This window comes from Ammospiza nelsoni, chromosome 14 (genome assembly GCF_027579445.1).
Source record: "Ammospiza nelsoni isolate bAmmNel1 chromosome 14, bAmmNel1.pri, whole genome shotgun sequence".
NCBI classification, from domain to species: domain Eukaryota; kingdom Metazoa; phylum Chordata; class Aves; order Passeriformes; family Passerellidae; genus Ammospiza; species Ammospiza nelsoni.
In genome coordinates, this window is record NC_080646.1 from 6,928,538 (window position 1) to 6,943,647 (window position 15,110).

Genomic DNA, 15,110 nt, shown 5'->3' on the forward strand with positions numbered 1-15,110 from the left:
ATTCAGGATATCCTAAGGTGGGGCTGCATATTTTGAAGGCAATCTCATCCAATTATTTTTACCAGGAGTTTTAAATAAATATGGGGAAATAGTGATACACTTTCAAAAATACAGAGGCATCGAGGCATGCCTTTAACAGCAAGGCCTTTAAAAAGAGGCACCTCTGAGCTGAAGGACTGGGGGAGGAAAAGCTCGTTGGTGAGATGTCTCTGTGAAGCAGCTTGGCTGATCTTTGGCATTCATCTTCCCCGTGGATGGGGTAGTTTACTCATAAAGATGAATGTTGTGGCACTGCTGTGTCACTGCGTTCCTTCCTCACAGGTCTCACAAGAGTTTTTATGTTGTGGGGAATATTAGTGCAGAGCTCTTGTCAGAAAATAGCTGAGTGACACTTCTGCTCTATTTTATTGTCTCTCTGTGAAGTGACAGGATACACCCATGATAAACAGTTGCAGTTACAGTAAGATCATCTAATTCTCTAGCTGTCGTGGCAGCTTTTGTGCACTGAATAATATTCCTTTCTGGCAAATTATTTAAGGAATAATGGCAGCTGAGTGTTGAATTGGTGACAGTGTGCTTGTGCCTTTGGTTTCATGGCTCATTCTAAGCATATTATCTAACCTCCAGGTTTTTCAGACAGTAGCCAGGTCAGATAGTTATGAGGTACATGGAGTGTTTTGTTCTCACATCAGCACTAAAAACTTGGCTGTTTAGTGATCACAACAATGTCAGAATTAGGTCTTCTCTTTTCAGCATCTTTATAATCACATTAGATGAAATAAACACCATAACATTAGCAGGTCCTTCTCTGCTCTAATGATGTCTGTGAGAGGGTGAGACATCAGCCTCTCTCTGAGAGCACCTGGCCTTTGCAGTGTGACTGAACACCTCAGTGGCACAATGGGAATATTCTACTTCAGCTGGGATTCTGCCTGAAATATTGGCAACAAAAATACCTTATCATGGATTTGCCCTTTGGAAAGGAAACTGTGTTGTGCATTTTCTGCTTTCCAATGTGGCAGACCCCAAAATAACAGCCATGCCCAGTAAATTGTTGGATACTGCTTTTTATGGTATGGATTAGGATGTTACTAAAGTGCCTTGCACTTAATAACCACACTCAGAGATATAAAGAAGTCCAGATATCAAAAATGAGGACACCAAACTCCAGGTGGGGGAGTATTTTGGTCCAAGGAAATACATCAACAGATTAGAAGGGAGAAACATTTTACTTTCCATTTGAACTCTGTTTTGAAGTGGCCCAGAAGTCTGGGATATTGATACTTTCTTTGGTGATTTTAGTCTAAGCTGAAAATGGCATATTCCATCATCCAACAGTACTAAAATACATTTAGTACTAAAATACATTTAGTATTTTACAGTACTAAATGCTGCAGATAGGAAGCCTAAAGATCAGATGTCCAAGAGATATTGTTCCTGAATGACTTGGTTGGTGCTTTTGAATTACAGCCCAGCTCCTTTCCTGCCTGCATCTTTGTCCAGGCTGCTTCACCTGTCTGTTTCCCCCCTTACAAAGGGTGGAAAATTAGAGTTACTTATCTGCCACCCAAAGAATGGAATAGATAAATGGGGAAGCATGTTTTAATCAGATAGTGTTTGCAAAGATTTTTTTTTAAGCTCAAAAACTTATCTTGCAGAGTAAGAGATAAGTAGTATTATAATTATTATTAATTAGCTCTTCATCACTGCTGTGCTGGAAATACAATACTTGTGCATTTTTTTCTGAAGGAGAGCAGCAAACAAAGTGATTTCACTACTATAAAGTGACTGAAAGGCACAGTAGATACAGCTTACATGTTGATTGAGAAAACTACACTCGGGTCTCTTTTTTTCTCTCCAATAACCAGTGTGTTGGCTTCTATAAAGTGTGAGAGACTTTCAACATGTTTTTGAAAGAGAAGACAAATAAGTTAGTGGGGACCAGATGTTGCCAGAGTCCTTTATTCCTTTCCTTTTCTTTTCCTTGCTTGTTACTTTAGGCTCCATGCTGATATTGTAGGGTGTTGTGATGAAAAAGTGGTGAGGAACTAAAAGGCATCAATCTGGTGGAAGAGAAAGAAAGCAATAGAGTTATTTTGGCTTGACAGCAGTAGGAGGAGAGGGAGGCACAGGGGAAAATGTTATTTTTTTAGGTTTCTTTCAAAAATATTCAGAGCTATACTGCTTTGTATAATGGATTGTGAGGAGACCAGATTATATACAGCAAAAGTACATGATCATTTACACTGCTTACACACAGGGGCTTTTCTTTTCAGTGCAAGACTGAAGAATACTGAAGCCAAAGCCACCTGTAAGCTTGCTGTTACTGCCAGATAGCTTGCTATGGATTGAAGCAGGTGTCAACAAGTGATTCAAAAGTCTGGAAATGTCTTTTCTGGGTGGGTAGTTGGGTGGAACAGCAGATATACTGGGGACAAGGGTGAAATGTGCTGCTGAGCAGTGCTGTGAGAGCATCCCTGCCCTGCGCATCGTGTCTGAGCAGGCAGGAGTGAACAATACTGAGCTATCAGTGTGGCATCAAGGCCAGAGGTGTCTCTTGCTGCAAAACCCCTGGGTTAAAGTGGCTGTTTGAGGTAGGAGAGGACACTTGTCTGCAGAATTACAGACTACAGAGGGAGAAGCCTTTACTCAGGACTGTTAGGGACAGGTGGGAATAATGTCTAGGTCAGATATTCAGGCAGTATCTGCCTGCCAAGACCTGCTTCCTCCCACACCTCTAACTACAAGTGTCACCTTGGAGGGGAGGAATTGGAAGAATTCAGCACTTTTGTGACCACACTTTATGAATAAGTTGATCTAACCTTCCAAGTGGCCTCAAGTATAATAGAGGCTATGAAGGTGAGCATTTTCCTTCTGCATCATGCAGGAAATGGTTCTTAATTATCCTTCATTGTCAAAATTAACAGGAATTATATTAAATGTCATTATTCTGACTTCAAAAAGACACCAGACTTTAACCCTTGGTCCAGTGAAATACATATATAAATGCTAAGTTCATGTTTCTACATTTGTGGGTTTATTGGATTTTTTTTTCTCTTTTAGTCTTTGTCCAATATTAAGGTGCTTTATTTTCAAAAGAAATGTTGGGGTAAAGGGTTCAACTGAGAATAAAATCATAGCCTTTTCAGGTTGCCACTGTGACTCAGTGTTCCTGCACTATCTATTGATCCAGTTGGTATCACTCACCCCACATGTTCCTAACTATTGAATTCAAGTGAAAACCCAGCAGCATTGTATTGTCTCTCCCTTATGAAAAAGAGCTGATTATTTTGGAGAATTTGACAAGAGTAATTATCTTTTCTCTCCACCCCTTTGAATAAAAATGAACAGCAACAAAATAAACTAGTATTGTAAAATTCAGGAGTTGAAATTGCGTCTTTTGGTTGCCTCTTCTATTTTGCATTTTAATGCAACATTGATGATAACATTTGTCAAAGAAACCTCACAGTCCTTCAAAATCAGAAGGTTTGGCAACAGCATAATTGGTGCAATGTGGGAAAAATATTGTTTGAAATGTACTTATGGATGCAATTTGCTCTGAGGCTTCTTCCTAAAGTGCATGATTTGTCACTTCATCTCTGCTGAAAGAAAACTTCCCTGCTCAGCCTGAAGTCATCTCTTCATCAGAGTAAGTCAGCAAGAGATCAGCCCCTGACACTAGACTGAGGAGCGCGTTAGGAGATTTGCAGTTTTACTGAAGGCAGTGTCAGGGATTTGTGTGCTCTCTTAGGCCCTGTCCGTGCTGACCAGCCTCACCCAGAGCTCTGCTGTGGCGAGGCTCCAGCTCAGTCACTGCTGTGTCCCTGCTTTGCTGCATGTCCTGATCTGGGTCCTGACCCATGAAGGGACCTGATGGATGGTCCCAGACCTGCCTCACCACCACAACCCTGTCTGATGATCTGAATTTGTGGTTGAGCTCCTCTGCGGTCCCAAGCCTGCCCTGATAAGGAGCTGTGGGAGATGACCCTGCCTCAAGAGTTCCCTGCTCCTCTGGCTTCCATGTCAAGCTCAGCTCCCCATTTTCTATGGAGCAGCTAGTCCTCACTGTTGCCTGAGAGGGAGAGGGTCAAATCTTCAAAAAAAGAAGGTTGCAAAGAAGAATTTTTGGGTTGGTCACAACTGGAAAATCTGCATGAAGTCGCTTCTCTTTCATGCCCAGTCTCTACCCAAACCCACTCTGTTCGTTCTTCTCAGCCTTTGATGGCATTTGAAACATATTTATGCATGTCCTATTTATTATTTGTTTTTATTCCTGAAATATCATTTTTTTTTCCTGTGGTGGAGCTGAATAGTTGGTTTGGTAGGGTATTCATATTTTCTAAATTTCCAGGCTTTTTGCAGAGTATTTTCTTATGGCATTGTTCAGGGCTGTGAATAGGAACCTGCTTCTCTGAGCAAGATAATGTGGATATCTGAAGAAATACAGCAATTTTAGCTGAATGCATAGTTTAAATATGTCTGGACTCTGCTATATGAGCTACTATTAGCTGACTGCTTCTTTATTTGCATCTTAACAAAGTGAAGCATTAATGGATTTTATTTGCCAAGGAGAATGCTCCCATCCCTCAGCAGCACGTGAGTGGCAGTGCCCTGCACTTCCACGTGCAGCTCTGCCTCCCAGCTCCCTGCTGGGCTTTGTGTCCTGTTGTGTGGATGCTTCTCTGAGTGCTTATTTTCCCCATGGCTGCTTCAAATGCATATCTAGAAGTGAAAAGCATTTACTTTCCTCTTCTTTCTCTCCTTGCAGAAACCATTACCGCTGCAGGAGTGCAGCTGCAGGAGGAGGAGGTGTGAGAAGAAGGTTCTACTACACCCTCACCTTCAGCATCAAGTTCCCTCACAAAGATGATGTCTGCTACCTGGCCTACCACTACCCCTACACCTACTCTACCATGATGGTAATGTGGCACTCCCACCAGTGCTGTCAGTACAGAAACTAAAAGAATACAACTCCGCAGCATAAATTTTATTTTTGAGTTGTACCAAGTTTTTTTGCTGGGCACAGGTTTGTTTTCCACAGCCTCTTCTGTGAAAAGGGGTGGATGGTAAGGGAATTTTCTGGGAAATGCATCCAATGTGCTTCCTCTATAACTGATGTTGGGGAGATAGCATGAAAGAAGAGAAATGAATAGTTCTGGGAGTAGCTTTGCTTTGATGCTAAAGATGAGAATAATGCTACTGCAAATGAAACCACACAGTTCCAGTAAATCAGTTTCCCTCCCTTCTCACTTCAGTTTCCATTGTCAACACATTTTGGGCAATACGTGCTGGTGTGGGCTGGTGGAGTTTGAGGTCACTGTGTTTTTTATAATGACATCAGTTTGCCATAAGCAGATTTTGGAGGCTGTGCTTCCCAGGGGACAGTGTCCTCCCCCAGGACTCACTGTGCTGCCTGTCACCAGCAGAGTGGGGCTTGGATTGATTCCCACTCAAGAAAGCCTCTTGTCAACTGTTTTGCATCCCATTACACACATTCAAAGAAACTGCTTCCAATATCTGGGGGAAGGCCAGTCCAGCCTTCAGTCCAAAATATGTCTGTCAGCTTACTTCTCATCAGTTCCTCACCAGTTGCTCCTAAAGTTCCTCACCAGTTTTTCCTAAAGTTCCATGGGGAAGTGTATTCTCCAGTGGTGGGGTCTGACCTTTAGCCCTGAAGGCACAAATATCTACAGTCTGCAGGGTAAAAAAGAGATGCAATACTGAAGAATTGGTTTGGCTTATTCACCACCACACATTTCACATAAATGCAGTGCTTCATCATTATTTTACTGTTATTGATTTCTATCTTTTGCTGGCACAAAGCAAGAGAGACTTGGAGAGTTTGTGTGCTCTGGGAATGACTGAATATCTCACCTGCTCCTCAATGAATAGACTAGAGATGAAAAAGATGTTATTCCTGGGCTTCCAGGACCAGGTCTTTAAGTATTTCACTTTCTCTTCAAATAAAATGCTCATTGAAGTTAAAGGGAATTTTGCCCCAGGAAAAGTTTAAATGAACTTGGACACAATAAGGACCATAAAGTTTGGTAAATGGGAATTATGGGTGGAAAAGGCTGATAGATTATGTCCAGCTCTAACTAAAGCAAAATCACTACTTCTAATAATTCTGAAAGGCTTTTTTGCTTGGACTAATTTAAAATGTCAAGTGATGCACTATACACATCTTCATTTTACTTTTATTTCTACAGTAAATAAACTAAATCAGGTTTGTGCATCAGTAGATTGCATTTTAAAGTATTTGTCCACTGGTGAAATGTGTTGGTTTTACATATCAATAATAAATTAAAACTGTTATGAACCCAAGGGCTCAATTAAAGACATAGTGCTTTGGGGAAGAAGATAAACTTGTATATAGAGTTCGTAATTTGAAAATGTTTTTAAATATCATATATATTTAATGGTTATAGGAATATTTGCAGGAAATATTACAGAATGCTATTTGAACTGGATGCACTCTGCAGTTCATTACTTCTTGTCCATTAGTAATTACATTTCTTTTATGAACAGTAATTTATCTATTTTTACATCACAGTATTAATTGTTTTGATATCTAGCCTAAATCTCTGTGGTAGCTATATCCAATTAAATTTCACTGGGTACCGGGAACATAAGTAAATGATGATATTGAGTTCTCAGTATCTACGTGAGACTGTAAAATGCATTTAATAATTGAATTTACTTTATAGAGCAGTATTTTAATTGTTTTATAACATAGCTAACTACAAATTTCAGTTCTGCGTTTACATGGCTCTATTTGAATGCTGAGAAAGCAGTCGGAAACATGGTGAGCTCCAAGAATTGATAAAACAGGAACGTGGTGTCCCATAAACGTAGATTAAAATTGAACCCTGACTCCTAGGGACAAACCCTCACCCTGCGAGGGTCGCTGAGTGAAATGAAATGTCTTAATTATTGTTAGCACAAGTGTGCTCACTGCACCTATTCCCACCAACTGGGGGACAACTGGTGTTGCCCAGCACTCAGCACCAGCCCACAGGGGCAGAGCTGACCCTCCTCAGCTGCACTGCAGACAGACAGACAAACAGAGCCGCACTGCATCTGCTGTGTGGGTGACAAGTGGCTCCGTGTCTAATGAGCCGATCGGAATTTGTTCCAAAAACTCTTTCTTCTCAGCTGCCAGTTCTTTTCCTCAAATTTCTCAAGAAGCTGTTGGTCTTTAGAATTATTTAGAGCTGTCATAAACTTTGGGGGGGGGAGGGTGAGGAGAAAAATCTCCCTTTTTTAAATAACTTCTTGGAAAGGCACTCTTCAAATTTCCCACTACTGATTGTACAAAATGTTGTTTCGATAGAAACTTTTTGGCTGCCTCTGATATGGATTTGTCACTGAGTTTCACTGGCATGTGCTTGACAGCTAGGCAATCAATTCTGTAAATGTTCAAAAGTGGTGAGTTTTCTCACATTTCTACAAAACCCTTATTAAAATATAAAGAGTAAATGCTTCTCTTTTGGATTTCATGCATGCATAGAAATTGCATTATGCTAACAAAAGCACCTAGGAACTGTTCAGGCAAAATTACAGGATAGTTTGGGCTGGAAGGGACATTTAAAGGTCATTTGGTCCAACCTCTCTTCAATAAAAAGGGACTTCCTCAAGTAGATAATGATATAAGAATAAATATTCTGTGCAGCTTCAGTGAACTGGGATGCATTGTGAATGGCTTGTGCATATTTGTGGGATGTAAAAGGTGCTGATATTAACTGGCAAAAGAGAGCAGCTGGGAAGTTAGCAAGATATGAAATTAGTATCAAAAATAATATACAGCTACTGGAATAAAATCAGGTTTTATAGACTGTGAACTCCTTTATAAATCTGCCTCCTTGCTTCTTTTTCAGTCCCATCTTGATATCCTGGAACAAAATAGGAACCCTAGGAAGGTTTACTGGAGGCAGCAGACACTCTGCCAGACTCTGGGAGGAAATCCATGCCCCCTGCTCACAATCACTGCCATGCCTGAGTCTAAAAACAGAGATGACCTGGAGCAGTTCTGTAAGTAGCCCAATGAAGCATTAAAAAAGATGCTGGTGAATTGTGCTCATGTCAGCAGTGACAATAACAACCTCTTTTGGGAGCATGCTGATTTTCTTGTCTTTCTCATTTTGGAAAAAGGGATATAAATATGAGGAATAGCCAATTGTGATGCTCTTTAAAAATTACAGGTTTGCATTGAAGAGGGAGGAGAACTGATACCATTTTGTACTTCTAATTTCTCTTCAATGATGTCAAACATTTGAAAAGTTCAAAATAAAATATTTCCTAGAGCAAAAAAAACTGTGAAATAGCTAATTCAACAAGATTTTAAAAACATTTTATGTTTTCAACTAAAATTTTTATGTATTTTGAAGTCTTAAATTAAGAAAAAGTAAAACCAAGATAACTCATTCCAAGCTGGACCAGCAATTGAAGTCTTCTGGTGAGATTCCAGTTCCTGCAGTGTGCCCAGTACATCCATCTGGACACAATATATCTCTTTGCATTCTGTCTGAGACCATACTGATTATGTTCTGTTTAATAGTAAATATTATAATTGCCATTTTATATCTAGAGCTGATTATTTCTCATTGTGAGAGCCAAAGATTTAGACCTTCAGTGGCTGTGATGAACAAGATTAAGATTTGCATGTTTCTGTAACTCAACAGCAAGTGTTAAGATTTTGATTAGCATTGCATTAGGTTAGCTTTGATTTTAGAGCCCAAATCATTAACTATTTATATGTAGGTTGATTTTTTTGTTCTAAAAGTAGAAACAAGGTGTACAGTGATTTATTATTTTTTTTTTATCTCTTCAAACATAACACAGGTTGAGACCTTTGAGGCTTGTGGATATTTAAAATCTTAAAATCTTTTTAGATGTTAGCTGAATACTTTTCATTGCCTCACTTAAGTACTAGGCTAGAAGATTCCAAAGGGATTCTGTGACATGAACCACAGTTCTCATTGCAGATTTCTTCTAAACTAAAAGGGAGCTGAAATATGAGTTGGTGAAAGTTATTGCTACCTTTTTGGTCCAGTTTTAGAGCAGAGTGACTGCAGCTATGCTGACATTACAGTGTAATCATCCACAGCTCTTACCTTTTTACTGTAATAACTTGATTGTGAATTCAGCTTTTACCTTGGATTAGCAAATTTGTATCATGAACACGCTTTTCTTGGTTGAAATACTAAAGCAAAATAGCCAGGCTACATGGAGAGTTTATAATCTACATGCACAGCTTTAATTGGGGCTGTCCATGCCTGGCTTGAAGAGAGAATTCCTGCCCTTAAGCCCTTTTTTTCCATGATAATGATGACACAGAAAACCAGTGGGTGGGAGTTGGGGAGGGGTGGGTTGGTTACCTAAAGCAGCCTTTGGCACACGGCAGTGATCACCTGGTCAGGTGTTATTTGCTGACACCTCATGGCTGAAGGTCTCAAGGGGGCACCTGAGAGTAAATTGGAATATTTTATTTGAGGATTGGAGCCATCTGGAAGAGGCATGCAGTGAACAAGATTTTCTGCCCAAGTGAGAAGCCCTTTCCAATGGTGGTACAAAGCAAAAACTGAGCTAACATTTGGGTTTATCTAAGCAAGGGCTTGTAGTGAGTCAGTCACATGAGGAGTTAATATCCTAAACACTGGACTTTTGCTCTTTTAGTTTTGAAAGGACTTTCTGAAAGGAGTGTTTTGTGGTAGGAAAGCAAAAAAAGGAAAAAAACATCAAGAAAGTGTTGAGATATAAATGTGACCATGTTGGAAGGCAAGGCCATTTTCCTGTAGCACTGTCTTCTCAGAGTATATTAGATTCCTTCTTGCAGTGTTAGAAGAGAGCCTGGCAGGTTTTCAAAGGCTGTTAACCTGTCTGCATAGACAAGGCTTGGCTTGCTTATTCAGCCCAGGTTTGCTGAAAGATTCATAAGGCATCAATGAATAATTTGGACAGATTCTTTTTCCAAATGTTTCAGTCTATTTAATATACTGCACCTAGGTTCAAATCCCAATGATGTGGCTTAAGTCCTCTTTATTTTCAATAGAAATAAATATCTCATGCCTTGTGGTAGTACCTGAAGCCAGTGGGAGCTTGTAGCTCTCCCTGAAATGCCATGAAAATCATGTGCCACTAAACCCTTCCTCTGAAGCCTTGCAAAACAAAAAAGATTGCAGACTTCCTATCCATGAGCCCATGGAAATCAAAACAGAACATGAAGAAACCCCAGTTGTCCAACTGAAAGAGAAGTTTTTCAGGAGGAAAGACATTGTCAAGGCAACGCAGTTTCACTCAAGTTTTCAAGACTGAAAAAGTAAACACCAATACTCTTAAGTGATGAAAATATTTATTGTTTTATCAAGTGAAAGAACAGCAAGGCAGCACACCATGTTTTATGCTGTGGGGATGCCTGTGGGCAAATCTGAATAATCATGTATGTGCTTATTTTGTTTGAGTAGCTTGGATAATTATGGCTTTTGGGGATGCACTTAGTCTAATTTGTGCTGCTTTGTGTTGCTTTGATCAGCAGTTACTTCTCAGTTTCCTCATTTTGTATGACATACCCATCTTTCTGTGAAGTGTTTTGGCTGATGGAAGGACCTGTTTGTCAATGTTTTCCATGCTAAAAACATAACTCAAGAGCAACAACTTAGAGCTAAATATGAAGAGACCAAAGGGTGGAGGATTTCCCTGCAATAAATCCCATGGCTATGTACAGTCTCCATGGGTATTTCAGCTTGAGAAGGAATGTGGAGCTCCAGCACTGGGGAACTTGGCACATAGATAATGAATAAAAATGAACAGCTCTTGCTTTTGCTTCTGGATCAGGCCAATGCACAGTTTTCATGAGCTATAGTAATTTTGATTTCCTATCAAACTTATGTTGCCTTTGTTACATGTGTACCTTGAGAGTTTCTTCTCAGCAATGCCAGTGGCACAAGTCTCACCAGGACTTTGTAGTTCCTGCACATGGATCATACTGAAAAAGTCTAAATCTTTCTCAAGTATAGACACGTATGGATAATGAAACATCAGATAAAGAGGCACAGGGTGGATGAGGAGCACTGGAAAGAGAGCAGGATCTGCCTGGTAGGAGTGCAATGGAAATATTTTGTATTGGAAGTGCTCAGGGAGAGTGAGGGCACGGCATCCTCTGTGTCAGCTGTGCTTTGCTTCCCTTCCTCAACTCTTTCAGATTGCTCTTGTCAGGCTTTTGATTAATGTGGTCCTAGGATGGTTAAATTTGTCTGAGTTAAATTTATTAACGTGCACCTTGTTAATAGGAAGCACAAGCCATGCTGCAGGGAAGAAAAATGGGCTACTTCTCTCTTTCATTATGCCTTGTTTGTGTGAGGCTTTGATATTCACTTTAGGCTCCTTTCCCCTTCCACTCTTTATATCTGCCCTTTACATGATGGTGGTGCACTGAATAATTTTTATTAAATGTTCAGTTCTGAAATTGATATGAAGACAGAAAGAAGTGAGGTGAGAACTCTTTGGCTTCCTGTGCTTTTTCTCTTATTCATGCAACCACTCAGTTACAATCACACAACCTCCACTCAGACTTGATCCATGCCTGTAGGTACCTGGGCTGGTCAGTGGTCCTTGCTGGGCTTTGCAGCTCCATAGACTTGAACAAATAGAGACTGAGAGGGTCTATTTTGTTTTTTGTGGTTGCTTTTTAACTTTAAACTTGCCCTTCCTGCCATCAGATGGAGAAGACTCAGCATCCAGCTAGCAGAAATATCTTTAATACCCTTTCTAAGTGCAATATCCTCCATGGTCTTGTGATAAATGTAAAATTATTCTGACTTTATTTCTGGCTATGTTAGGTCTGCCTGATGAGAGTTAAAGTGACTTTTGAAGGGAGAGCAATTCTCAATGTCTTTCAGAGCATTCTCAAATGAATGCAGAAACAAAAAGCTTCCAAATCTTGGTGCCAGCTCCTTGCTTGATGAATTAATAGGTGTTTGCAGAGCTCTGATTTTCTTGTTTGCCACATTCACAGAGCCCAGTGAAGGCAGTGTTAGCAGCATGTATGTGTACTCAGTAATAGTTTGCAAACTCTTAATTCACAGTATTATTTATGCCTGTGTGCAGTGTGTAACTCCACTAAACTCCCTGGCAGACAGCTGAGTAGACCCTGAAAGCAGTAGGATACTGTTGTGACAGAGCAAATGGACAGATTAACTCTTCAAAGAAGTGTAAGGAAAATATCTAAACACTGACACACAGGCAATGATAAAATTGTATTCTTGTTAAGAAATAAAGGACACTGATATATTGCTAATGTTAACAGAGTGGTGGAATTTAAACCACCAAAAGCAAAATGTTTGGTCAGAAGAGAACAGTGTACACTCTACATTGCTCTGTTAGTGTTTTTTCAGGAGGTGTTTCCTGGCTGTAACCTGAGTTGGGGTGGATTTGCTCTCCCCTTTGGTCAGAGGAGGGAAGGGGCAGGACACCTCTGGGAGGTGATGTAGTGTAGGTGCCATTCTGGTTAGTGCTAACACAGAGTAATGACTCAAACAGCCCCAAAGGAATTGCACAACTCTCTTCATGGCTGGTTGTACTGTTGTCATCCCCATTAATAATAGTGATTATTCAGTGTGTTATGTGTGTTCCAGAGTCAACACACCTAATGAGTATTCTTTTAGCCGTGGGTAGCATTATAGATCTGAATTTTGTGGTTTAAAGTTAACCCAAATTGTCCTAGATAATTAGCAGCAGAGGTGAGGGAAATTAAACAAAAATGACACTAGAAAATGCATTTATATCTGTAATAGCTGTCATTTTGATTTGCTCTTCTGTCATCATATGTCCTCTTTATGCATGGCTGAGGAAACCATTATGAATACTGTCAAAAAGAGATAATGACACCTGCTTATCTTAAATGTAGTCTCCTGGGGATTTGAAGCACATTTTTTGTCTAGGCATGTTTCTGAAGAAGGATAGAGTATTGTTTTTGGGATAGACATGGTAGAATGCTCATACCATTGAATCTGCAGATGCTCCTGGAGCTGGAATGAGGGATAAAGTGAGACTAATGAGGTGGTTTTACCTGGTCTCATCTTAAGCCTTCAGAATAAAAAAGACACAGTTGCTGGGAAAATTATTCTAACATTTCTCAATTTGCTTGTATAAGCTATTTAGATGGTTGTTTTGCAACTTTGATCTTTTCTTAGGAAGAAACAAGCCCTTTACCTTTAAATATAAATTGCAGCAAAGAGCAATTCCTGAGCAAAGAACAGCAGAGGATGTGAATTGCAGGGGCCACTTATGCAGGATACTGGGAAATAATGATCATGTGGAAAATGTACACAGTTTAATTAAGCACATTGATTAAATCAATATGACTCAAACAGCTTAGTGCTCCAATCAGCTTAATCTCATTAAATGTAATTCAGGCCTCAATAATTGATTAATAATGCATTATAGTTTATGAATTATTGACTCAGAGTTATTATAACTGTGCCTGCTCCCCGTGTGGCAACCAGTGTTGCATGTTAATTATGAAAGGCTCAAGCTCTCTTGAATAACTTTTTCAGACCTGGAGATGACACATCTCCTAGTGAAACAGGGACCAAATTAGTTCAACACCTTATTGGAGTCAGTCGGCCCCAAAGGAAGCTGCGCTCCTTAAAGGAAGCTCTCATCTAATAGTGTTAAAATAAGGACGTAGAACGACCTGCTTTGATTGGTAATGATCTTTTCAGCAGGCAGAAGGGCTGCCTGTAGCAATTCATCTGGAGCGCTAACCTGGCATGGTGCTGGCTGGGAGCAGCTCACACCAGCGAGCACGTCTGCTCCTCGCTGTGAGTGCGTGTGGCGCTGCCTCCAGCACGCGTGCAAACAGCACAGCCACTGCTCACGGACCCTCAGGTCACACGTGTCTGCCAAACGGGGAACAATCCACCTCCCCAGAGCTGTCTGGCTGCTGACTGCTTCCTGTGGGAAGGTCTGATAGGCTTTTATAATGACAACTCCACATTGGTATGTCATATGAGAAGAAAGAGCCATTGCTGCTGTTGGTGATAACCTCAGGAGAGAAAGCAAGAACTTAAGAAAGCACCTGCTCCTTGGGGGCTCCCCCATTAGGTGGCATTTCCACTGAATGGGAACAGAAGATGTTCTCTCTGACAGACTGTTTTTGTAGCTTTCTAGGTACTTAATGTGGACCAAATTGCAACCTTATGCAGCAAGTGTCCACCAACATTACATTTCCTTCAAGTATTCCATTTACAGACCTGTTCTGCTTTTTTGCTTTCATCAGTTCTCTATCTCTTCTCTTTATTTGTGATTATAGTTAAAAGTGAACAGATTTTACTGTGTATAAAAATTGATTGAGATGATTATGGAACACTGGAGAAAAACATTTTTTCTTTAGGCTTGCATCTGCAATAATGAGGTTTGTGTCTTTGTATTTTTTTTTTATTTGAAGATTTTCTCCTAATTTGCAGGGTTGCCAGGCAGAGGTGCTGATTTCTCTCTCACTTTGTACCAAACACTTTGTTTTTGGTGACAGGAAGAGTCAGCTGTTGTGAAAACTGTTATCCTGTTTTAATGCAGCAGTGAAGAAAGGCTGAATAAAATTGTCATGTGTTCTACAGTGCTAAATAATTACAGAATTGAGAATATGTGGTTTTTTCCACTTGAATAGACAGTTTCTCAAGTTGCTGAAGCCAAAGCAAAGCTGTCCAGTTATGCAACACTGATGGTCTGTGCTGAATTTTTTCTCAAGATTGCCTTTCAATTTCAATCATCTCTTCTACTTTTTCTTTCTGTTATCCCAGTCACAACAGCGTTGGCAGCTCCTTGCAAAAAGAGCAGACAAATTTCTGCAAAACTATGCTCCTGCTTGAGTTATCCAGCTTGCTGCCATAAAGATGGAAGCTGGTTGAATGGAATATGAAATTTGAGAGACAGACACATGGTTGTCTGCAGGCTGAGGCCAGTATTTTTCATGATGTATCAAATGCTCTTCGAATCCCAGCGTTTGGTGGAGCCGACTCTGCCTGCACAGTTTTGACACTGTGGTCAGCCTTCTGTGAGCTTGGCAAAATACATATTAATATATTGAATTCCAGTAGTCAAGGCAGCAAGGA

At 40.2% G+C, this 15,110-nt stretch overlaps 1 protein-coding gene across 2 annotated transcripts in view; it reads left to right on the forward strand.

The window, feature by feature from the left end:
• The window catches only part of AGBL1 (AGBL carboxypeptidase 1), a 266,994-nt gene that overhangs the window by 72,344 nt on the left and 179,540 nt on the right, over nt 1-15,110 (forward strand). For both annotated transcript variants that reach the window (XM_059482534.1, XM_059482535.1), the window contains exons 16-17: nt 4,769-4,919; nt 7,878-8,031. In XM_059482534.1, the coding sequence (XP_059338517.1) occupies nt 4,769-4,919; nt 7,878-8,031 (305 nt within the window). The remainder of the gene's footprint in view (nt 1-4,768; nt 4,920-7,877; nt 8,032-15,110) is intronic.